This window comes from Camelus dromedarius, chromosome 5, assembly GCF_036321535.1.
Source record: "Camelus dromedarius isolate mCamDro1 chromosome 5, mCamDro1.pat, whole genome shotgun sequence".
Lineage (NCBI taxonomy): Eukaryota > Metazoa > Chordata > Mammalia > Artiodactyla > Camelidae > Camelus > Camelus dromedarius.
Genome location: NC_087440.1, coordinates 83790904 through 83816576, shown reverse-complemented (window position 1 = coordinate 83816576; position 25673 = coordinate 83790904). Strand labels below are relative to the sequence as shown.

The window sequence follows — 25673 nt, the reverse complement described above, 5'->3', positions numbered from 1 at the left end:
TTTGGAAATAGAGAGTGGTGATGGTTGCACAGTAATGTGAATGTAATTAATGCCACTGAACTGTACATATAAACATGGTTAAAATGGTAAATTTTATGTTCTATCTGGTTTACTATAATTTAAAAAAAAAAGAAAAAGAAAGAAAAAAAGAATAAGTGGTACTTGGTCAGAACAAAAACAAAGGGAGTCAGGAGCCAGAGGGAGCAGTATAATTAAATGCCTGGGGAAACGGAGGGTATGAAACCTTAAAACAAACAAACAAACAAAAAACAAATCATCTGAAAAAGGCCCAAGGGAGGCTTCCTGGGTGTGGCCAGGCTGTTTTTCATCTGGGTGCTGGTCACCTGGATGTGTCTGCTTTGTGAAAATGTACTGAGTTGTACATTTATAATTTGTGCATTTTTCTCTATGTACGTTATACTTCATTGGAAATATTTAAGTTTAAAAATAAGTTCAGTCTGTCTGCGTTGGGAGGAATAGACTGTAGGGACCCTCAGGGCTGAGGCTCATGCCCCACACTTATCATGTACTCTGTGAATAGCTAACACTTGGCTGGACCAGGAACTAAGTTTTTCCATTACAGGTACAATTTCATTCGATCTTTACAACAACCCTATGAAGCACAGAGAAGTGAAGTGATTGCCCAGGGTCACACAACCAGGAAGTGGGAGAGATGGAATTGAAACCCAGGCGGTCTGGATCCACATTCCATCCCTGTGACCATCACATCTAAGGGAATGAATGGATGAATGAAGGATATTTTCAGCTCTCTCTCTCAACATGGGGGCTGTGGATTTTGTACCCACCGCACCCACCCCGGTGGACTTTTGGCAAAGTCTGGAGACATTTTTGGCTGTCAAAACTTGGGAGAGGTGGGTCGCGGCCAGAGATGCCGTTAAACATTCTATACTGCACAGGACACTCCCCTCCCCACAGACCTCAAAGAACGACTGGGACCCCAAATGTCAAGAGCACTGAGAAGTGTTGAGAAACCCTGCGTTAAATCTAACCAATATCTTTCACACTCTCCCCAACTCTTGTTGCTTTGTAATCTTAATCTCTCATTCTATCTCCCAGTATTAGATAAAAAAAGAATGAATCTGAAATGGTGCCTCATTGCTTTTATCTCTTGTGAGAGTTATCTGTCACATTCACATCCACCCGAGCCTCATTAACCTCTGATTGCATGATATGGTGGCAAGAGTCCCAGACTGTGACTTTCCTTGTGAGAATTCTGCCGGGGGCACTTGACAGGGAGGTCCCTGTGCCTATATATCCACCGGGAGCCTGTCACCTTCCGGCCACCTGTGCCATCCTGCCACTGGGGCACTTTTTTGGTACCTACCTCTCTGCTCCTGGCACTTCCCACATCATGCTGCCATCCATGTGTGGGTACCAGGAGCCCAGGCAGTGCCCAAGGTCAGATTCCCATCTTCTTTTCCTCATTGGGATTCTTAATTTATAGCCCAGCAACCAAAGGCATCCTATCAACACAAAGGGTAGCTGATATTAATAGGGCACTTACTTGGTATTAAGTACATGTTAACAAATTTAATTTTGGTCTCTCAGAGAGACCTTATGAAGTAGGTACTGTTTTTTCCATTCGACAGTTGAGGAAGCCCAGGCACTGAGAAGCTAAGTAACTTGGTCAGGTCACACAGCTAAGTGGCAGAACGGGGATTTGGATCCAGGTAGCTTGATGGCAGAGCCTACCATGTACAACCTGTTCCCATTCTAGGTCTCTGGCATCTCAGCCTGCTCTTTATGGCCGGTCTAGGCAAGCCACCTTACACGTTCTTCTGAGGCTCACCTGACCATCACCATGGCAATCCCCAGCAACCCCCCATTGGCCCTCAAACCTTCAGCCACCTTCTCTCGTCCCACCTCTGAGCTCTCAGCCCACACTGCTGCTGAGGGAGACCAAGGGGGATACCCCTGCCCTTTGTTTGCCTAAATATGCCCAGCATCAGGCCATCACTTTTATTCCATCTCAATTGTCAAAGCTTAACCAGCCAAAGGTCACCATTTATTCTGCGTGAATTGAGGCAACAGTTAAGGACACACTCTGCCTCTCTTACTAGACAGTAAATTCTCAAGGGGAAGGAACAGAATCCGATTTCTCTCCATGTTCAGCTACACCTGGCACATAATGCTAATGCTCCCCATGGAGGAAGACTCAAAACATGGTTGTCATGAGAACTGGCCTTGGGCTTGGACAGATCTGGGCTTGAATCCCATGGTAACTTGCGAGCTGTGATCTTGGGCCAAGTACTTAACTTAGGGTTGGTAAACTTTTTCTGTAAATGGCCAGACAGTATATATTTTTGACTTTATGGGCCATATAGTCTCTCCTTTAACTACTCAACTTTGCCTTGTTCCCCAAAACAGCCAGAGATAATACCTAAACCAATGGGGGTGACTGTGTCCTTACAGACCTTTACTTACAAAATAGGCAGTAGGCCCAGAGTAGTATGTCAATCCATGATTTACTGTAAAAAAAAGATTGTAAAGGAAGATCAAATGAGATAACCCTTGAATGCAGTCATAGGTCTAGCGTGATGTTGGGCAGATTGCACTTATTCCCTCATATTAATTCCATCCCATTCAATATTCTGTGCTCTGAAACATGGCATCTACACAAACGAACTTATTTATGAAACAGAAAGAGACTCACAGACATAGAAAACAAACTTATGGTTACCGGGGAGGAAGGGTGGAGGGAGGGAGACATTGGGAGTTTGGGGTTAGCAGATACAAACTACTATGTACAGGATAAATAAACGGGGTCCTATTGTATAGGACGGAACTATATTCAATGGCTTGCAGTAACCTGTAATGAAAAAGAATATGTATATATTTATATGTATAACTGAATCACTATGCTGTACACCAGAAACTAATATAACATTGTAAATCAACTATACTTCAATAAAAACCAAACACAATCATGGCACCTGTATGTATAGTATTTCATTTTTCTCTCCCTGTGAGATAATACCAAACGTTTGAGAAGTAGCTTTGCATAAGGGTTAAAGGCACAGGATTCCGGAACTGGACTGCCTGGGTCCAAGTTCTGGCTCTGCCATTTCAGAGGTCTGTGAACTTCAGAAAATTAACCTCCCTGACATACCTTCCCATAGTTGCCCTACGTGTAAAGCTGGGATGACAATAACAGTGTCTACCTCTCATGCGGCTGCTATCAGAATTAAATGGCTCTACACATGGAAACATCTGGGGATCTTTAAAGAGTCCAAAACCCAAGCCACGCGCAGACCAATGGACTCACAATCTCTGGGGTGAGAAGGAGGTGTCTGTCTCTGAAGCTTTCCCAAGTGTTTCCAATGTGTGGAAAAGTTTGGAAACCGACGTTTAAACTCCGTACGCTGGGTTTGAGCCTTCGGCGGACACTTCTGGAATCACTGCGCCCCCTGCTCCCACGCACGATAGGACTCGCTGCCCTAGCTCACCGCGTACCTACTGCCTCTGGGCCCAGAAGGCCGAACCGGTGCACGCTGGGACTTGTAGTCCCTCCGGCTCTCCGGCCTCGTCCCCGCCTCCCATTGGCTTTCGCAGACGCCCCGCCCCGAAGCTCTCCAATCACCGTGGCGCAGCAGGCCCTCAAATTCGGGGAGCGAGGGCGCAGCGCCGCAATCACTGCAGGGCTGACGTCTGGAGGTGGCTTTTCTTGGGGTTGCGCGCCGCCAGGAGTTCCCACGGTCCGGCCGCAGGTAACCGCGAGCCTCGGCAGGGGTTTGGGGTCGGGCCCCACGCCCGGGTCCAGGGTCGCCCATCTGCCGTGGCTCTTGGCCTTACGGCCGGGATTTTCAGTTTCCCCGGCCCGTTCTGAGTAATCCATTTCTCAACCAGCGAACGGGAATTTAGGCAAACCATGACGCCCAAGGGAAACCCTGCGACTTCTCAGCCTGCCATCCGGTGGGGTTGTTGTGGTGGGGGGAGGGGCTCTTTTTGTTGCGAGGTCTCTGGCTGGAAGCCCAGTCTCCTCCAAGCGCTGGGAGAAACGGGCACGAGAGGAGAGGACATTTGCTAAGGTCCCATGGCCAGCGAGTGCCAGGCAGAGTCTGGGGCTTGGTTCTGATCTTCAGAATCTAGAAACAGTTGAGGATGTTGGTGCTTTTAATGCAGAAGATTGCACCTGTTTCCAGTTAGTTCTCAGTAGCCTGAGAGCGGGCTTATGTTAACCACAACAACAAACATACCCAAACGTATAAAAACATCCCTTCCAAGAAGCCAGAAAAGCTGTACTTCTCAGAGACTGGAGCTGTTGGAGTTACGGGATGATTCACATCGACTGTGGAAGTCAAAGTTAGCTGTATCCCTGCCCCTACCTATTAGAGTTGAGGTTATACCTACATGTGTGTAATTCCGTGCCAGGAACTGCAGAATCTGTGGGGTGGGAGAAGGAACTTTGACCCACGTGCTTTGTTTGAGAGTTGAAAACAAATGCCCAAGGTTTGAGACTTGCCTTGCAGTATGTAGGAGAGTAGCCCAGCTTTCTTTATTCCGAGGCTGCATTAGTTAGCAAACATTTATTGAGCCTTACTAAGCTTTTTCAGCAAGGATTATTTCATACAGAGAGGGAGTCTATAGTGAACCATGCTAGTGTTACAGAGGCAGCATCTAACCCTGACTTGTGGGAAGAGGTAGAACTTTGCAGAGAAGAGGGTGATTGAATGGAGCTTGAGGGTTGGACAGGAGCTAATGAAATGAAGAAGAGCGTTTTGCCTGGAAAACGGAATGATGAAGACAGGACAAAGGCACCAATTTTGGACCTGGAGTCCAGGAGCCTGACTGGAGCAAGGAGTTTCATTTGGATAGTGGAGAACAGAATTACAGGGCCTCCTGTGCTGCTGTGAGAGATTTTGATTTCATCCTGAAAGCCCTGGAAGCTGAATTTAGTGGATGTGTATCTTAGATGCTCTCTGGTGTGAAAGGGTGTTGGAGAGGCCACACTAGGGAGCTCATTGCAGTAATTCCCAGGAGAACTGTTAAGTGTTTTAAAGATAGTTGCAGTGGGAAGGGAAAGGAAATGAGAAAAGTGTTGTGAACTATTAAGTGGTAAACACCCTACGCAGTATCATTCAGTAAAAATATATTGAAACAAATTCTGTCTCTTGAGTTTTCTACCTATGATTATCTTTTAAGGAAATGATGGGCATTTATTTCCCCTTAAACTGCAGAAATTGCCTTGTAGACCAAAATTCAAATCCTATTTTATGATGGGGAGATTGTCACATGTGTTTAGCGTGTTGAATCTGAATGGTTAAACATATGACTCGAATTTTCTTGTAATCCAGGAGATGCAAATAAAACCCATAATTACATCACTTTTTATCCATCATATTAGGAATTATAAAGTTTGATGCTATCAAGAGATGATAAGTATTTGGAAGTATATCTTAGAACAGTACAAATGCTAGCAAAACAGGTATATCTCAAAGACGGAGTGGTTCTACTTCTGAGGTACCCTCGAGAAAGAGACATTTGTATACAAGGGGATGAGTAAAATGATGTTTTTGCAACATTGTTTTTAAGGGTAAAGAAATTGAAACAGCCTAAATGTCTGTTAGCAGGGGAATGTTTATAAGGTGAATATGTATTTTTAAATGTATACTGAATTGATTGGAAAGAAATAAGATAGTGTTTACCTTATGGTATGGGAAGAGTGGGACAGGACATTGGAAAGTATTTTATCGTTAATGTTTTATTTGTTTATGGGGAAAGAGGTTTTTAACAGATTTACAAAATATTAACAGTGATGATCTGGATGATGGTATTATTTTAGGTTATACTTTCTACATTTCTGTAGTTTAATGTGTATCCTTAAAATATAAATTATAGCAAGTTAAACTTAAGAATTAATATCTAGCTATAAAACTCATGTTCAGTCATTTTGGGAAAAGGCTACAAACTACATTAATACCAGGTTTCAAAAAATAGTAATTTGAGTAGAAGAAATTCACATGCCAAATAAGCAGTGAAAATAAAAATGGGGAAAAAAACCCATTAACCATTGGCCAAATTTTACTTTGCTGGATTCCTAAATTCTTCTAACCATTAACAGATTTTAGAGATGCTTTCTTGATTTTGTCTATTTTGAAATATGATTTAGTTGCTTGTACCTTTTGTAATGTTAAAAGTTAATTTTTAATAAGTAAAGTCATCACTCTGAACAGATATAAAAATGAACAAGTGTTGAAGATTATATTTAGCTTATTAATGAGGAAACTTAGTGAGGTGTTACAACCAGTTTAAATGAGACTCCAAAGTACAAAGTACACTTGTAAATTAGAAGCGTCGTAATGTGTGATGGGAGACAAAACTAGCTTCTTCGTACAATGGAGGAGTCACTTGAACCTCCACTTGATATAATTAATTTACATGTCTTTAGGTAAGAATTATCAACAGTATTTGCATTGCTCTTACCCACAATTTATCGAGTTGTAAAAAAAAAAAAATGCCGTAGAATCAGAATTAGATAACTTTGAAGGACATGCTCTAATCTAGAATCTGGTTTGCCACTGAATCATACATTTTCCCTTTGGGGGCAAGAAAAAAGTTGATTAACTAACTTGAACAAAATCCATTTTTCACCTGAGATTTGAGATAAGACCTAGTTGGATTTTGTTTTCATTCCACTCTTTAAACAGGAAATCAAAGGATTTGAGAACTGAGTGGGTCCTTAATAATTTAATTCTACCATCTCATTCCCAGGTGGACAGTTAAGGCCCAAAGGGGAAAGGGTCTTCCCAGAGTTAGTAGGACACTATGTGTCCTGTGTTAAAGAGAAATTGCACCTCATACTTGATAAAGACAGCAACATGGGTTTTATTCCAGCTATTGCATTAGAGGAGGGAGACTTCAGTCTAGAACTGAGCTCAACTCCAAATACAGCAAGGACAGCTGAGATTTGTCATCAATAGACAGAGTGAGAGGGTTAGTGAATGAAAAATTACTAAGAGGAGCTTGATTAGGTATCAGAGATGGGAGGTTCTTGCAGGATTTTTGCTAAACCTGGGCTCAGCAGGCCAAGATCTAGTTGAGAAGGGGATCAGAGGCTCTTGACTCAAGTTTGGTGAAGGAGGGGTCCTTGTCACCTGTCTTTGTTTCTCCTGCATGTTGTCAGCCAGGGACAACTTGCTTGATGATTTTTTTTTTTTGTAAGCCCCTGGAGAGCAGAGAGCAGGATCAAAACCCTTCAGGTTTGAAAGGCTCTTTACAGATGTTTTATCTACACAGCTGCTTTGCCTGGCTTTGATAAGGCTCGCTGTTTCTAACCCAGAGCAAGAAGAAAATGAGGGCTGGCATGAGAGGTCACAATGGCGGTTAAAGTGTGGGCTTCAGTGTCAGACCTGGATTTGAACTTGATTCTGCTGTTTAGATGGTCCTGTAGCCTTGTTACTTGTGTTGCTGGTGACAGTTTATCTAGAATGGGTACTCTGTCCCAAAGCTCCCAAATGGATCGAAGCCCACTGGATGGTACACTTCTTGAAGTCACGTGGAGTCTTAATCGAATCACTGACCTCGTGTAGCCCTGCAGCCTGGGAGGGTCTCAGGACCAAGTGGGAACACAGAGGACCCAACATTGGAGGCTGGTCAGGTTCATTCATACAGGCTTGTCCTTTGCCTTTGACTTTGGGTGGATCAGGCTCTCCTTTGATGGGCACTTCTTCTATGACCTTTTTATACCAGTTACCCACAAGCGCCTTAAAATAGTCGGGTGCTGAAGAACGCTGCGGCATTCTCCTGCTGGAGGAAGCTTGGAGGTGCCAGAGTGTGGGGTGTAGTGCTCCCACCTGTGGTTATGGGGCCTCCCAGATGTTCACATAAGCAGCGCTTTTTTGTGACAAGTGAGGTGGTGTGGTGGAAAAAGCAGTCTTTGGTATCAGATCTGTCTGTTGGTCCCAGCAGTGCGACTTTCTGCCAAGTTTCTCCACCTCTCGGTCTGTTTTTTCTTTCTTTCTTTCTTTCTTTCTTTCTTTCTTCCTTCCTTCCTTCCTTCCTTCCTTCCTTCCTTCCTTCCTTCCTTCCTTCCTTCCTTCCTTCCCTTTTCTTTTCTTTTCTTTTCTTTTCTTTTCTTTTCTTGGCAGGGAGGGCAGATAATTAGGTTTATTTATTTTTTTAGAGGAGGTACTGGGGATTGAACCCAGGACCTCGTGCATGCTAAGCATGCACTCTACCACTTGAGCTATACCCTCCCCCTCTGGGTCTGTTTTTTCAACTGCAGTGAGTAGTGAGACTGGCCCACGGACGTTGTGAGGATTATGAAATATCTTGCACACTGTGCGGCTCATAGATACTCACAAATATCCCACCTTCCCATGCCTTGCAGCAAAGCAACATGTGTCACTCTTAGGAGGCTTTTGTCTCTCCCCTGGTTACAGCAACAACTGTCCGGGATGTTTTCTCTCCATACATGGTCAACAGACTAAACACATATCCCCTAACCATCCCCTTAGGGGTCTTTCCACTCATGGCACATTAAGATCTGCCTTATTCTTTTAAAGGCAACACTGTATCCCATCATAAAGATGTATCAGAATTGATTTAACTAGACAGTCCCTGGTAAATGGCCATTTCTTTTGCTTCCAGAGTTTTGCTGTTACAAATGGGCAGGCTTCCTCACCTGCTTAACATCTTCCCCTTTTGAAGATGACACCTCCCACTCTTACCGGGACTCCCTCTTCTGTCTTATATGTCTCCCTAACACTCGTCACCACCTGACAGCCTGTGCGTTTGAATGGTCTCTCTTCCTGCTGGAATGTTAGCTCTGCGAAAGGTTTTGTCCGTTTGGCGCCCTGCTCAGTGCCTGTGAGCGCCAGGTGGGTGCTCAGGCCCTGTTTGTTGGATGGGTGGGTGGGGAGACTGGAGGGCAAGGTGAGGGAGAGGTAGACCATGACGCCTGTGTGTCTGGGGCGTGGAGGGCCACGAGCAAAAATAGCAGACACAGAGAGCTAGTTGGCGGGATCATTTCCTTGTTCTTCATGAACTTTTCATTCTAATAGAACAAAAATAATAGGTATGCTGCAAGGTTACTTGTGACTTTGTTTTGATGCTTTGTCAAGAATATTGCTGATCAGGAAATTGCCGTCTGAGGCCGGCTCCTCTGAGATGTGTTCATCGCTGAGGGTAATGGGATGATTATATTACTTTCACATCTTTCCTTTGCCCACGTCCCAATAAGTTCTCCAGAATTGTATTAGTATGTGTGTGTTTTTAAGTGGCATTTTCCAATCAGTGTCACACTGTGAGGCTTTTAACTTGGCATCATGTTCAAGGAAGCACAAACTCTGTTTATAAGAAAAAAAAAAAAGGGAGACAGGAACCATCACCAAATGTTAACTATGAAAATATCACTTGTGTATGAATAAGGTGCTTCTCCTCACTGAATAGTAACTTGCTAGTATTTTAGCAGACGAATGAAAGATAAACCTGAATTTATAAAAATAACCTGGCGGTGATTTTTGTTTGCTAATTTAGGCAGTTGAACTGGTGGTGTCTGTTCTACTGTTCACAGTCAGGCCAACCATTCTGCTTTAGTATTTATTCTTTTTGGGTCTCAACATGAGGGGGAACGTCACACACCAGTGCTACCACAGGAATGAGCCTCTTCAGGATTAAGTCACATGATCCAAACTCAGAAGAGACTGGTGTGCAAACCAGAGAGCTGGTTTCATGACTGCCGTTAAGGGATGATAAAACCAGCCAGGCTGTACCTGTCATGTGGGCTGAGGCACATTCTCACTCCCTAGGGGAAGCCACAGAACCTGTCTCTTGTAAGTTTTATTGGAACACAGCCATGTCCTTTGGTTTCCATATTGTCTCTGGCTGCTTTCGTGATATGATGGGAGAATTGGATATTTGTGATGGAGACAGCAGGACCTGCAAAGCTGAAAATCCTTACTCTCCAGCCCTTTACAGAGAAAGTTTGCTGACCCCTCCCCCAGGGAAGGCTTCCTGGGAGGCTTCACTGCAGCCAGGGGCTGCTGGGTGAGCTCAGAGTCGGTAAGAGCTGCTGCTTTGGTCACCTCAGGAGTCACTGCACACCTCCCCTCCCATGTGGGAGCCCCTGGAGTCCAGCTCTGGGGATAGGAGCTCCTTGGCTGTCCCTTGCCTGACCTCACTGCTACTTATTCATACATTTGTATAACTGCACCTTTTATTGTTACCTGCCAGCCGCATGGTGAGCCCTGAGCAGATCAAGCGGACTTGGGAGAGCATCTTCCAATACATGCTGATAACATATTAACAGACCAGCAGGTTCCAGTGTTGGGGCAGCCTGGGCAGTCCACTGCCCTCCTCTGTTACGCACCTTGGCCGTTTCAATATAATCATAAAAATAAATCTGGGGCATGTTATTGTAGTTACCCGCGCATCCACGACCTTGCAGTGGAGCTGAAGAAACCTGGATTTGGCACCAACTCCAATTCTTAATTCTTACAAATTAACAACTGAGTTCTTGGGAGGAGACTGGGGGTAGAGTAGTGTTGTTTCCTGACTGGGATGCCAGGCTTCTAGGCAGAGCCAACTAGAGCCTGCCAAGGTTAAGGAAGAGGTCTGCTCCATCCAAGTGTAGCCCTGGGCATTGCCCTGGGCTCGTCAGAAATTCAGAGTCTCAGGCCCTGCCCAGGCCTGCTGAATAAGAATCTGCATTTAACAAGGACCCCCCCCCCCCCCCCCCCGGTGATCTGGACTTACAGTCCAGGTGGAGAAGCGCTGACCCAAGGTGCTTTGACTTTTTTACACTTTTACCAGACTCAGGGCTTCCTGTTTTTTCACTAGGGGGTGGGGGGCATCATTCTGAGTTTTAGAACAGTGTTAGGCACAGGTGCTGAGGATGATTTCTTAGGCTTAGGGGTGGTTCGTGCCTCAGCTGGCTGTGTGGTCCCTGGGGACAGAGGCTTTGTCCCGTCCTTGCTGCGTTCCTAGGACCCACCGCGTTGTCTGGCAGGGTTGGAGTTCAGGAGACTCTGGCTGAGTGGGTGAATGAAGGAATGAATGAATAAGCAAATGAGTGAATGAGCACTTTTTTTGCCAAAGGCATCGGAGGCAGAGATTAACCTTGTAGACCTTGTTCTACACTGACTCCCTACATCTCAGAGGCTTTTCTCCTCCTATCTCAGAGTGACAGTCCTGGACAGGCCTAGATGACAGACATCACAGGAAGACTGTTTTTAAAAATAACATACTTGGGACAAAGGGCGAGGTCTCATCTGAGTAATGCAGAGTGGCCAGGACTCAGCCTTAGTCTTGCTTTGTGATTTAAAACTAATGTTTTGGCAACGGAGTATAAAATTGGGCATGTGCTTCTTAAAGAATAAAGTCTCCAGATGCAGAACCGTGTAGCAGAGAGGCTGGACCAAGAATTCAGAAGGCGTGGGTTCTGGTCTCCCACCAAAGCTATCTGACTGTGGATACTGGGCAAGTCACTTCTCTCTTGGCTTCAACCTCCCCTTCCTGTAAAACAGGCATTAAAACATTTGCCCTGCCTCTTGTACAGAGTAATGTAAATAGGTTGTAAGCATAATACAAAGACGTTAATTTGGGCTGCCAGTGTTTGTACAGCTTATCGAGATAATTTACAAACATAAATTGCCCCTCAGTGTTTATATTGAACGTATGTTTAATTTTTACAAACTTTATTGTATAAGTAATATACATTAATTATGGTCAAAAGAAACAAATATAAAGGAAAAAAATCATCCTTAATTTCACCTATTACCCAACAATAGCTACTGCTAAATTTTGTCTTCCTTCCACAGTTTTATTTGCACACATTATATGTATATTCTTTTCTTACAGATTCAGAGTATATGGTAGATGTTTTTTCCAACACGGTAAATTTTATTGAAGAATTTTATCTGCTGTATTCCAAGTTGTGTCAAAAATTTTTAAAAGGTTGCCCAAAGAGCTTTCTGAATATTCTTGGGTTTATACTCATAATTTCCACCTGCAGTGAAGTTTGGGAGCCATGGGAACTCCCTTCCCTACCCGGGGAAGGGGCAGCAGAACTAAGAATAAAATCCTGCTCTGTCATCACTTTTATCCTCAGCATGTTCCGTCTGAGGGCTAAATGATCTTATCTTTTTGACCCATTTACTGTGATCTTTTCTTAGGGGCAAGTAATGTTCTGTTCTTGTCATTTATTTTTTGCTTAACTCTGCTTTTTTCTTCCCAGACTTCTGCAGTCGAACTCCAAGGCGCAGAATGATTTGGGAAGCAGCTGTGTTGCTCAGCTTGGTCCTGGGAGTCGGCGCTGCTCCCCTGGACGACCCTGAGGATGGAGGCAAGCACTGGGTGGTGATTGTCGCGGGCTCGAATGGCTGGTACAATTACAGACACCAGGTATGAAAATGACTAGTCTTTTCCTTTATGACGGTGGCATTCTGTAAACAACCCTGGACATGGTTGATAGAATAGACTTTTTAAAAAGCCATTTACTTTCCTGTTAGGCTGGCAGTAATAAGTGTGTTGGGGAGGATGTGGAGAAATGGGAACCCTCCCACATTGCTGAGGGGGTTATAAGATGGTACAGCCAATTTTGAAGTCAGTTTGGCAGTTCCTCAGAATGGCCTGTATGAGGTCACTTGAGTCTAATGCAGGGTTTCTCAGCCTTGGCACTGTTGACACTTGGAGCTGGTGATTCTTACTGGTGGAGAGCTGTCCTGCACATTGTGGGGTGTTTGGCAGCATCCCTGACCTCTGCCCTCTAGGTTCCAGGAGTATCACCCACCCCACTGTAACAACCGAAATTGTCTCCAGTCTTTGCCAAATGTCCCCAGCTGAGATCCACTTCATTTTATAAATACATATAAATTTGATAAATAAGGAAACTGACTTGAAGAAAGGAAGTGACTTGCCCAAGGCCACACAGCAAGTTGAGGTGTAGACAGGATTCTGGTCAAAGCATCACGAAGCCTCTTGGCCTTCCGTGCCTCTGCCCACACCCCTTTCTCCTCAACTTTCCTGGCCTTCCCACCAAATCAGCCTGGAAGAAATTAGAGAGAAAAGAATCCGCATCTGCAAATACATTAAAAGTCCAGCCTCCTGGTAGGAATGTAAAATGGTGCAGCCGCTTTGGACAGCAGTCTGGCAGTTCCTCAAAAGGTTAAAGATAGAGTTACCATATGACGCAGCAGTTCCACTCCTAGGTATATATTTTTAAAAAATGAACACGTATGTTCCCCAAAAGACTTGTACTCAAATGATTACAGCAGTATTATTCATATTAGCCAAAAAGTGGAAACAGTCCAAATGTCCATCAACTGATGAATGGACAAACAAAATGTGGTCTGTTCACACAAGGTGATATTATAAAAAAGAACAAAGTACTGACACATGCTTCAGCATGGGGGAGCCTTAACATGTAGAGTGAGAAGCCAGTCACAAAGGACCACATAGTGTAGGATTCTGTTTATATACGAAAGTCCAGAATAGGGAAATGCGCAGAAACAGAGTGTAGATTCGCAGTTGCCAAGGTTTGGGCGGAGGGGAGAACAGAGAATGCCTGCTAATGGGTACAGGGGCTCTTTTTGGGGTAATGAAAATGTTCTGGAATTAGATAGTGGTGATGGTTGCATGACTTGCTGAATATACTAGAAACCACTGAATTGTATGTTGTGAAAGGTTGATTTTTATGTAAATTATACCTTAATAAAGTTGTTAGTAAAAAAGCCATTTAATCTTTCAATTCTCAGAGACAAGATAGATAGACTGTCACAGCATGTGCTGGACTTGCATCTCAGAGCCCTTTACTAGATGAACCCATTTGACCCCCGTTGTGGGGTTATGTTCTTGTTCCCTTTTTATGGATGAGTAGACTGAGGCCTCGAAAGGGTTAGTACTTCACCCAGTGTGGCGCAGATGGTAAGTGTTTGAGCCAGGATTCAAACCCAGGCCAACTAGCTCCAGAGCAGTGCTGTCCAACAGCAGAGCCACATGTATTGTGGTGAATTTTCTAGTAGCCATACTTTAAAAATAAAAAGGAAAAAGAAAGAGGTGAAATTAACTTTCATGTCTCTTCTTTATCCCAGGATAGCCAAACTATTATTTCACTTGTAATCAGAATAAAAAGTTAATGATGAGGTACTTTACGTTCTTTTTTTAATACCAAGTCATCAAATTCCAGAGTGCATTTACCTGAGTGGTGCATTCGGTTCGGACTGCCCATATTTGAAGTGCTCAGTCATGGTGTGGCCAGCGGCTGCAGTACTGGGCAGCGCGAGCCCCGTGTCTGTGCTCCTGACCGCTTGGCAGGGCTGCCTCTCGTGTGTTTTCCTCCCAGGGTGTTGGTTTTCCTATCTTTTAAATAGAGGGTTGGTTGAGATGAACTCCCTACCAGTTTTAAAATTTGATGATTACTGAGTGACTTATTTCTTGAATAGTTTTTGTTTGTTAGCTGAATAGGAAATTTGGCTTGATTAAAATGTTATCATGGCAAAATGATTCCTTTTCCTTTTAATACTTAACCCAGACCTGCCCCAGTTAAAGAGAAGCAACCCGAGTACTAACTACTCGGCTCAGTTTTCCCCTGTCTCTCTAACCACGCGTTAGGAAGGTGGGGTATTAAATACAGGTCACTGTTAGCGGACAGGCTGTCTCATCAGCCAGTCAACCAGCCAGTTGGTTGATTTTATACAACCAATTTAATAATGTTTAACCAATACATGTGTTTTTAAGTTTAGGTATCCAGTTACCCTTTGTTCCTAGAAAACATATACGTATTCTTAAAAGTGCTGCTGGTTTTCCTGGGTAAAATACTCAGTATCAAAATGGAATGAAGGGAAGGAAGGCAGAAGAAGTGGCCACAGACTGAAATCTTCATCCCTCAATAAGAGAGGATGCTGGCACTGAGTCTGTGCAGAGAGGACACCGTGGTGCCAGACCATTGCTGGCCTCAGCCCGCATCCCTGCCGGCCGGGTTTTCTTCTCAGCCAACTGCCAACATTTGCTTTCTTGACTTCAGAGCCTCATCGGTAAGAGAGCATTTGAAAGAACTCTCCACGTGGAAGTAGAACCTACACAGACTTTTAACTTAACATTTTTATAGAGGTTTACATTACCCTTGGGTTAACACAGCACTCATTATCACAAATTTCTTTTGTTTGGGGAAGATTAATACACCAGACACAACTAAGACGTTGCCAAAGTGTTTTCCCATGCTTTATGATGGTTATTTAAACCACGTTGGTTAAACAGAGTTGGATTTCTTTGTTTTCCTTTTTTGGCTGGGATTCATGGATGACAGAGAGGGGCTTGGGCTGGGGTGGTGCTGGTGGGATGTGCTGCGCCTGAGTGTGGTGTGGGTGAGGCCTTGGGAGGGCAGGTTCCTGCAGTGGTGGGGTGGACACAGACTGCAGTGCATGGAGGACAGAGGGAGAGGCCCTGCAGTGCCATACTTGGGGACAGCTGTACCGTCTGCTCTTCTGACAGGCTTGTGAGGGGAAAAAGAAGTACATAGGTCACCAGGAGAGGAACAGGACTGGAGAAAGGTTTCTTTCAGGACAGAGATTTGAGCATGTGGAGAAGGACTTGTAAGACCTGGATCGGGCAGAGGGGGTGGTGCTGAAGTAGACCAAAGGGAAAGTTCACAATTGCAGGACCATCAGGAGGACGTTGATGCTTGGGGAGCTAGGGGAGAGGTAGATGTGAGCAGGTGTTGCTGGGAGAATGGGGCCTGGGTGGGGTTATCGCCGGGCAGTGGGGCTCTGAAGGAGAAGGTTGTTGGGCCTGCTGGCAATAGGACAGGAGTGTTTGAGAGCAGCAGGTGAGGTGAGGAGCTTTGAGAATGCAGATTCCCCTTCCCCTCTGCTGGGCCAGAGTCGGGGCTGTGGTGGAGAGGAACTCAGTGCCACCTCCTCCCGGAAAGGCTTTAAGAGTATCAGTGTCCTGGGGCCAGGAGGAGGCAGGGAGGGAGAGGGAGAAGTCTGGAACGTGTTGGAGTTGGAAGGAGAAGGTGTGCTGATGGAAGGTTCAGGGGGCAGTCACTGCATTTCTGGAAGACCACCTTCCATTTTACATATTTTAAAATGTGTGCAATGACCACTTTTTAGAACAGGTTTATTGAGAAGGTATAAGTCTACATGTCATACAATTCACGTATTGAATAGTTTAGTGAGTTTTGGTAATACCACTGTCTGGTTTTAAGACACTTCCATCATTCTGGAAAGTTCCCCCATGCCCGTCTCAGACCCATGCAACCAAGGCTCTGCCTTCTGTCTCTCTTGTTTTGCCTTCTCTAGAAACTTCATATAAATGGAATCATACAATATGCAGTTTTTGGTGTCTGGCTTCTTTCACTCTACATTATGGTTTTTTTTTTTTTTGAGGGTAATCCATCATGTTACAAAGTATCACTTTTATATTAAAAAAAAAAAAAGAAACTCAGGATGGAGAGCAGAGCCGAGTGGGGCTGAGTTGGGGGGATGCAGTACAGGCCAGAGGCTGCACGGGCTGGTAGGGGAACAGGGGCCCTGGACGCACACAGACCTCCGTGTCATTCCCGTTCTCCGCTCACCTGCTGCATGAGTTTGAGCCAGTTATGTTATCTCACTCTAAACCTTCGATTCCCCTCTGGAAAATTCGAGGTGATGGTATGTTCAGTTAGGCATCCCTATAGAGCTTCAACCGAGGGCCTTGCTTTGGCCGCACTCGGAGCGCGTGTCAGGAAGTGGTCAGAGACAGACTCCTCCCTGTGAGCAGACCGGGGGAGCCCCTTCTCAGCCCCACCCTGGCTTGGAGGTGGACCCCTTGGCAGTGACTGGAGCCTGCCGAGTATTTAACCTTTGCCCCAGGCTGGTTGTCCTTATTTAGCTGCCAACTGGCAGCACGATCAGCATGGGGACAGTGGCCTGTACCAGGAAATCATGGGATGATGAGTAAGCTTGTCAGAATTCTTAGGTAAGCTGTGAAACAGCCTGGGTCAGCAGTCTCTGTTCAGCAGTCCAGAGGGCTCTGCCTTTTCTATAATGTCTTGCTCAATACCCTCCTCTCACATTGTACCTTGTATGGCATTTCTGTTTTTAAGGGGAAAAAAATTCATAAAGGTCAGATATGTCCCAGGGAAGTCATTCAAGTAGCCTTTAAACACTGTCTCCAAGTCATTTGACTTGGTTGAACCCTACTTTTATTTCTTTGGGTGCCAGGCAATGCTTGACTCCAACCAACCAAAAAAAAAAAAATAAACAAACAGAAAAACCGACCAAAACCCCTTTTGAATGAACAAAGTTAGAGACAACCAAGAAACTTGAGACACCCAAGAGAGAATCACGGCTTGACTTTGAGACCGCTGTGTGTGCAGGTAGGGTGCATGGCATGGTTGGGGGCAGGAGACCTGGGCTGGAAGCCCTGAGCCCTTCCTAAGCTTGCCCAATCTGTGAAATGGTCATAAAAGCACCTGCCTGTCAAGGTGGTGGTGAGACTTTAAAACGGCTGAACCTGCCCTTTCTAAAATATATAAGCTTACTGAAGCATATTTTATATATCATGTATAATTCACCCATTTCAAGTGTATTACTCAATGATTTACCAATTTACCAAATATATCAGGTTGCGAACATCACCATATGTCAGTTTTAGAACTTTCTCATCTCCCCAGTAAGATCGCTTGGGCCTATTTCTGGTCCCTACCCCTAGCCCTAGGCAACCACTAGTATATTTTCTGCCTCTGTAAATTTGCCTTTTCTAGACATTTCATATAAATGGAGCCATGCAACGTGGTCTTGTATGTGTGGCTTCTCTTAGCGTAAGGTTTTGAGGTTTATCCATGTCATAGTATGTATTAGTACTTCGTCCCTTCTGATTGCCAAATAGTGTTCCACTGTATTGCAAAAACCACATTTTGTTTGTTTATCAGTTGATGGACATTTATTTGGGTCTGTTCCTTTTTTTTTTCCTATTTGAATAATATTGCTAGGAACATTTGTGTATATAGATCTTTACACGGTTAAATGTTTTTGTTTCTCTTGGGCAGATACTGAAGAGTAGAATTGCTGGGTCATATGGTAAATTTGTATGTAACTTTTTAAGAAATCGTGTTAAACTGTTTTCCAAAATGGCTGCATCATTTTACTTCCCACAAGGAGTGATGAAGGTTCCTGGTTCTCCATGTCCTCGCTAACACTTGTTATTGTCTGTCTATGAAGTGGTATCTCAGTTGTGGGGTTTTTTTTGTTGTGGTTTTAATTTGCATTTCCCATAATAATGATCATAAGCATCTTTTTGTGTGCTTATTAGTATATCTAGTTAACTGAAATGTTTATTTAAGTCTTTTATCTGTTTTTGTTTGGGTTGATTGTTTTACTGAGGTGCAAGAGTTAGTTCTTTGCATACTCTGGATACAAGTCCTCTGTCAGATATGTGTTTGCAAATATTTTCCTCTTTGTTGCTTGTCTTTTCATTTTCTTACTGGTGTTTTTTGAAGCACTAAAGTTTCTAGTTTTGATGATGTCCAGTTTATCGATTTTTTTTTCTTTTATAGACATGCTTTTGGTGTCAGATCTATGATATCTGTGCAGTTATAACTCAAGGTTCTGAAGATTTTCTCCTTTGTTATCTCCTAAAAATTTTTATTATTTTAGCTCTTCCATTCGAATCTGTGATCCATTTTGAGTTAATTTTTGTACGGGGTGTGAAGTGAGGGCCTAAGTACACCTTTTTTGCATATGGATATCCAAATTGTCCCAGCACCGTTTGTTGAAAAGACTTCTTTCCTGAATGTAGTTTTGAAAACAGGAAGTGAAAGTCCTCCAACTTTGTTCTTCTTTTTCAAAAAAATTTTTGACTATTCTAGGTCTTTCGCAATTCTGTACAACTTTTAGGATCATCTTGTCAATTTCTGCAGAAATCCCTGCTGATCAGTTTTTTTAAACTTTTTTAATTTTAAGGGTAGTAAGTCTTCTGACCCATGAACATGAGATGTCTCTCTGTCTATTTAAATCTTCTTTAATTTCCATGAGCAATGTTTAATTTTCAGTGTACAAGTCTTATACTTCTTTTGTTAAATTTACTCCTAACTTGTTTTTGTTTTTTGATGAACCTGCCTTTTGATGATTTGCACTGAGGTGAGTGGGTGGGTGTGCCTGCTCACTTCCAGTTTCATCACAGGGAAGGTTAAACTGGGTGTACTATTGGTTTGATTTTTTTTTCTTGTGAAATAGAAAACAAATATCTATATAACATGCATGCAGTTTAAAGCATAATAATAAAATGAATGCCTGTGTACCTTGTACCCGACCAAAGAAAAAGAAAATTACCAGTCCCTTGTCCCCTGTCCGATCAACTCCCTGTCCCTTCCTGCCAGAGGGTAAGCTCCTGCGTTTTTTTGTCAGTCATTGCTTTGCTTTAGAGTTTTACTATAGGGGTATTTAACTGTAAACAACACAATATTTAGCCTGTTTTGACATTTATATAAATGTAATCATAGCGACTGTTTTTCCCTATGACTTGTTCTTTCTCTCATGTTCCTGAGGCTCATGTATTTTGAAGCGTGAGTTGTATTTCATTCATTTTTAGGTATTCCATTTGTGTGAGCTTTATGGTGTTCCATTCTATAAACACAGGACAGTTTATTTTTCCAACTATTAATGATGCTTTAGGTTATTTATTCATTTTTGTTGTTACAGTCATGCTGTGAGCACTCTTCCGTTACACACGGGCTAGGGTTTCTCTAGGGCAGAGCCAGGAGCAGAATTGCCGGGTTGGAGGGTACATGCCTCAACCTGATTGGACAACGTCAGGGTGTTTTCCCGAGTCCAGTGCTAATTACACTATACTTCCACCTTCAGTGTTTTAGTTTCCTATTGTTGCCGTGACAAATTACTACAAATTTAGGCTTAAAACAACAAAAATGTATCATGTTACAACTTCACATGTGAGAAATCTGAAATGGGTCTCACTGGGTTAAATCAAGGTGTTGTTAAGGGTTTTGTTTCTTCTGGTGACTCTTGAGGTCCGTTTTATTTCCTTTTACAAGTTTTAAAGGCTGCTCACATTCCTTGGCTTGTGGCATCTTCCTCCATTGTCAGTCAGCAGAATAATCCAGGATAACCTCCTAATTTTTTTTTAATTGAAGTATAGTTGATTTACAGTGTTGCATTAGTTTCAGCTGTTCTGCAAAGTGATATATACACACACACACACACACACACACACACTTTTTAGATTCTTTTCCATTACAGGTTATTACAGTTCCCTGGGCTATACAGTAGGTCCTTGTTATTTATCTGTTTTATATATAGTAGTGTGTATATGTTAATCCCAAACTCCTAATTTAGCCCTCCCCTCACCCTTTTCTCTTTTGGTAACCATAGAACCTCCTTCTTTTAAGGTCAGCTGATTAGCAATCTTACATCCATCAGCTGTCTTAATTCCCCTTTGTCATGAAATGTAACATAGTCATAGACTCTGAGATTAGAATCTGGAGGTCTTTGGGGAACTATTATTCATCCTACCAGACTGGTGTTTAAGGATCCTTGTTCTACAAAAATGGGAATTTAAACAACTTAACAATTTCTCTGTGTGTGTAGTCCAGATATATACTAACTGCCTGATGACTGAGTTTCATTGTGGGGGAGTGGATTTTAAAAATTGAGTTGAAAAGAAGATAAATGTGTATGTTTTAAAATACTTGAAATATTGCTCATTAGAACTCCAAAGTTGGCCTCCTTCTGGGCAAAATCTAACACTTGATGAAACCACTGCTCCCAGGCAGATGCATGCCACGCCTACCAGATCGTTCACCGAAACGGTGTCCCTGATGAGCAGATCGTTGTGATGATGTATGATGACATCGCCAACTCCCAGGAGTAAGTAGGGGTGCTTTGAACTTGGTGGTGGGGAACTTCAGGGCATTTTGAAAAATGCAGACAGACTCTCAGGAATCCTCAGATCAGTGGAATGAAATCCCACAGGGCTATTTTGTGTAAAGCTTTGACCATAACTCAGGAGGGTCGGCAGCAATAGCAGGGACACAGGCAATGGTGGTGAAAGATGCTGGGGCTGGGGCTTTGGAAGAGTTTAAAGCGTCAGTTACCTCTCGGCTTGGAGAGCTGACTCATCATCGCTGGGTTCTCCAGTGCTTATTCCCAACCTCCAACGGGACTCCCACCTCACAGGGTCTGGATACAGAAAGCTTATTTGTAGGTTAGATCCTTCTACCTTTTGTTCTGTACTTATTTCCTTTTTAAAAAATTTGTTGAATTTAATTTTACAAATAGTTCTCTCATGCCTGATTATCTGATTTCTTGAGGAGATCAGAAGCAGCAGGCGTGGGGACTACACCTATGCCATCCTAGTTCCCAGCTCCCTGGTCACCCAGCTGTGACCCTTTACTGTGACCCCATAAGAGCTCGTAATCCATTCTGGGCTTTCACGCCTAAGCTCTTGTATGAAAGTCCTGTCTTCGGTCCTGTCTTTTTCTGAAAACAGTTTTGCTCTGAGAGATCTCTTGATGAGATCTTGCCCCCAAGGTGCAATCTGGGGCTGGGGTCTCTGTCCTGAGCTTTCAGAGCTCAGCCCTTTACTTATCCTGCCAGGAACTCAGGAGTTATGGGACACCTGAGGCCACTGAAGTGCTCAAGTCACTAACGTTGGTGACCTTGGCAATGATGAGAAATATCTTTGACAACCTTGGTCGGTTAACATTTTTATGCATAAAATGCATAAAATGGAGGCATACTGATGAAGATACAGACTTCAGAGATACATCAGATCATGTGCTTCAGTTGTGTCTTTTGATTTTCAGCAATCCAACTCCAGGAATTGTGATCAACAGGCCCAATGGCTCAGACGTGTATGAGGGGGTTCTAAAGGACTACACCGGCGAGGTGAGGCGGAGCACGGGCTTGGAGCCAGCAGGGCCTGTTTCATTTCAGTGATGATTTTTTTTCTCTTTCTTATACTTCTAGAATCAGGACCTCATTAGACTGGTTTCTGGTCAGTGTTTCGTGTTTGTATTAAGATTTGTGCATGAAGTGTAACTTCTGAGAATTTTGAAAGAAAGCAAAGGAAAAAAGAAAGAAAAAATGTTAGTTGTAGTCTACCGATCTTTAGTTTCTAGTCTTCTTATGCATTAAACCTGATAATAGATTTCCTTCAGTAGTACCTGATTTTCTTAAGATATTGCCATTCATCTGATTATAGATTATCTGTGCTCTTTTCTGAAAATCAGTTTTCTCAGTGCCAGCCCTGGTGCAAAATACCTCCGGATTTTGCCAAGATGGGATTTTGTTAATTATTATTATAGTGTATAACTTCCAGAATATTATATCCTTCCCAGTCAGTTGAGGCTGTATAAATTAACACATTTAAAAAAAACCACCATAATGACTTCAGCCTCGTGGATTTCATAGTCTCTTTTTCTTAATTTCTGAGAGCTCTTTTAGGACCTAATATTCCTTGTGATGGAGAAACATCCGAAGTTTAGCAATTCTTTCAAACTTTTAAATTCAAAAACAATTAAATCAGACACATCATACATCTAATTATAGATCATCCTTTTTATGAAATTATTTCTTTGTAGTTATATAAGGAAATGTCTGGAATTTAGGTGTTGGGATTTTTGATGATGTTTACTTTTCCTTTGTACTTTTCTGTATTGCTTTTTGAACAGTCAGATACCTGTTTTACAAAATCCCCTTAAAGGACATCGAATGTCCTTGGGATTTAGCCTCTTAAGAGGCAGGCTGGGTGCAAAGTGTGGCGCTAATGTTCCTGCCTCCCACATTGCTGTCTCTCTGAGGCTGTGTGCTCTCCTCTGCTGTCTGTCCCTACCTACCGACATTTTTGGGTTTCTCCACATGGACTTTATAATGGTCAAGAAGGAATGGCAGACTTGCTGAGTTGCCATCAGCCAAAGACAAGATGATATTTGAAATGAGGTCATGCACCTGCCTCGGAAACACTGACCTTGCTTTGGGTCTGTCTTGGTTGCAAAATGTTTGTCCTTAAACCTTAAGCTTTGGAGGTGTGTGTCCTGGTGGCCTGGGCTGTCTGCTACAGACTCAGGAAACGCACTCATTTGGAATGACAGCTGCATCTTATTTCAACCCCCAATTCTTTGTAGGATGTCACCCCGCAAAATTTCCTTGCTGTGTTGAGAGGTGATGCAGAAGCAGTGAAGGGCAAAGGATCTGGAAAGGTCTTGAAGAGGTAATGTCTGTTTTACAGCCGTCCCACTTTTCTGAATGACCTGGTACTCCAGAATGGAGAATTCAGACAGGCCTTGCTCTTGGATTCTGGCTTGTTAACCCATGAGAGATGGCAGCGTGGGGAGCCTCATCCTGGAAGGCTGCACAGAGCTGGTGGCTTCTTTCGGCAGACCATTTCTGTAACGAACTAACCCTGTGGTCCAGGATCCCTCATTATTCTTTGTGAAATGTTCCCCATCACTTAAACCCATTTCTTTTTGTTGGTGGTGGATCCTGGTGCTGGTCCTTACCTCTACTGGTGGAATGCACCGGGACGGGCGTGAAGCCCTGTGGCCAGTCCGCTTAAATGGCTCCAGCCCCGCCTCCACGAACCCCGTGCTCCGATCCCTGATCAGCCCAGTGGGAGGAGCACATTCATAAGTTCAGAGCTAACCTTTGTATCGGGGAAAACTGATCCCCGAGTTTGCCCCCCTGACTACGGATTGTTGGAGATGTCTTGTTTAACGTTTCTTTATGTAGCATTTTTACGTGACATCAGGGGTTTTAGAAGAATGACTTCAGAGAGTCTCAGAAGCAAGTGATGCTTGGCAGGTGGTGCTGTTTCTCTCACACCTAAGGGGGGACCTGGGCACAAGTAGCTCGCGTGAGTTACAGCAGAGACGGACATCTGTGTGGGATGAATCAGATTACCTCCAAGTGAGTTATTCATCCGTGCAAACTTGAAGCAGTGCCCTCTGAGTGTAAACCCTGGTGAGGGGGTGCAGGGGGGCGTCCCAGACTCTGTGCAGGCCAAGGGCCCTGGGGAGGGGTTGAGCTGCGGGACCATGTTCAGTGTTGTGTCCTGGCTCCCTTCCTCATGTGGGGGAGGCCTGGCTGGAGAGTGTGGCTGCCTGGGATGAGGCCCAATTGCCAAAGGACGTGCTCTCCAAATCACACCTGGTCTGCCTGCTGAGCTGCCCTCCCAGCCATGAATCAGAGCTTGGAGGCTCTGGGATCCGCCCCGTGGTTCAGAACAGCGCTCTGCGGGGGCAGAGGGAACAGCCGGACAACCGGGTCTTGTGTTCCTCCTCGTTCCTGGTTGGGGGACTGTAATCCTCAGACCTCTCCTTAGTTTTTTGATTGGGGTGACTTTTCAGAGAAACAGAAGTAGAAATAGAGAATGGCTGATTTCGACTCTCATTCCCATCTGTGTGTCTCTTGGCAGTGGCCCCCGGGACCACGTGTTCGTTTACTTCACTGATCACGGAGCTGCTGGAATACTGGTTTTTCCTAACGATGATGTGAGTTTTTCTTACTGTTTTAAAGACAAGCTGGGAGAATGGGAAACAAAACCTCTGTGTTGACAGTACGCCCATGACATGTGTTCCTCACGTCCTGCCAGGGTGGGTCTGTGTGTGGCTCTTGAGTGTGGGGACACATTTAGCAGCTTGAAATCTATCCAGAGGCACCTCTTCCAGCAAGTTTTCTCCTCATGTCTCTTCACATAACAGCATCAGTAGCTGTCCCTGAACTTGGGTGCACTGCACAAGACGTAGTCATAGAACATGGTCCCTGAGTGCTCTGGACAGAGTGACGAGGAAACACATCCTCTTCCCCTTTTTAACATGTGAATAAAGCTCTGGACGATGTTCCGGGATAGCGCTGTTCACCATGATTATCTCTAAGGACTGGTAAATAAGAATGTATGAAGCATCACTGGGACTTTGTTAGTGGCTTATCCAGCAAATGGTTTCTGTTGATGTGTTTGGTCTGAATGTCCATATTCTTACCTTGCAGCTCCACGTAAAGGACCTGAATGAGACCATCTATTACATGTATGAACATAAAATGTACCAAAAGGTAACGTCAGTGCTTGGGGCGGCCTTGGAGTGGGGAGCGTGAGGAAGGCAGCGGAAGCAGGGCCCACAGTTCCTCGACTGGCCTCCTAACTCTGGATTGGCTGTATTTTCTGGAAATCGTGTCCTTTCAATCAGTCTTGACCTCTGGTTTCCCGGGATTCACTTTTTGTGATTCTACAGCTGTAGCTGTTAGATGAGAACCACTGGCCAGCTTGTTAAAACACAGCGTGCCTCCCACCCCCGAATTTGACTCAGCAGTTCTGGGGAGAGGCCGGAAGGCTTGCCTTTCTGAGTTTCCAGGAGATGCAGATGCTGCTGGTCTGGGGCCACACTCTGAGGACCACTGTTTCCAGGGCTGCCACCCATTTGGGGCAGTTGGGGAGGAAAGTCTTATTTTCACGTTGGCCCTCTCTTGTCCTGGTAGCACGCTGTAGAGAATCTGCATAGCTTGGGTGTGTACGTGACAGCGATGTGTGTTGCTGTTGGAAACTACCCCTGCACTGGATGGCAGGACGGTTTTCCTTAGCATCATCTGTGGCTCCATTTTCTCTGCGTTATTTCAGCTAATGGGTCATTTTATTCTGTAACCATGCATAAATTCGAGTCCATCCAGTTTGTATGACAGCAGCTTCTTATAGCAGAGGTGTCTCCCAAAAGCAAAAGTGAAAGA

At 44.1% G+C, this 25673-nt stretch overlaps 1 protein-coding gene across 1 annotated transcript in view; it reads left to right on the top strand.

Annotated features, from left to right (window-relative positions):
- The first annotated feature begins 3635 nt into the window (after window positions 1-3635).
- The window catches only part of LGMN (legumain), a 29935-nt gene continuing 7897 nt past the window's right edge, over window positions 3636-25673 (top strand). Inside the window, exons 1-7 of the mRNA XM_010988055.3 lie at window positions 3636-3728; window positions 12197-12363; window positions 20725-20822; window positions 21761-21842; window positions 23081-23166; window positions 24370-24445; window positions 24942-25004. Coding sequence (XP_010986357.1) covers window positions 12226-12363; window positions 20725-20822; window positions 21761-21842; window positions 23081-23166; window positions 24370-24445; window positions 24942-25004 — 543 coding nt within the window. The 5' untranslated portion in view covers window positions 3636-3728; window positions 12197-12225. The remainder of the gene's footprint in view (window positions 3729-12196; window positions 12364-20724; window positions 20823-21760; window positions 21843-23080; window positions 23167-24369; window positions 24446-24941; window positions 25005-25673) is intronic.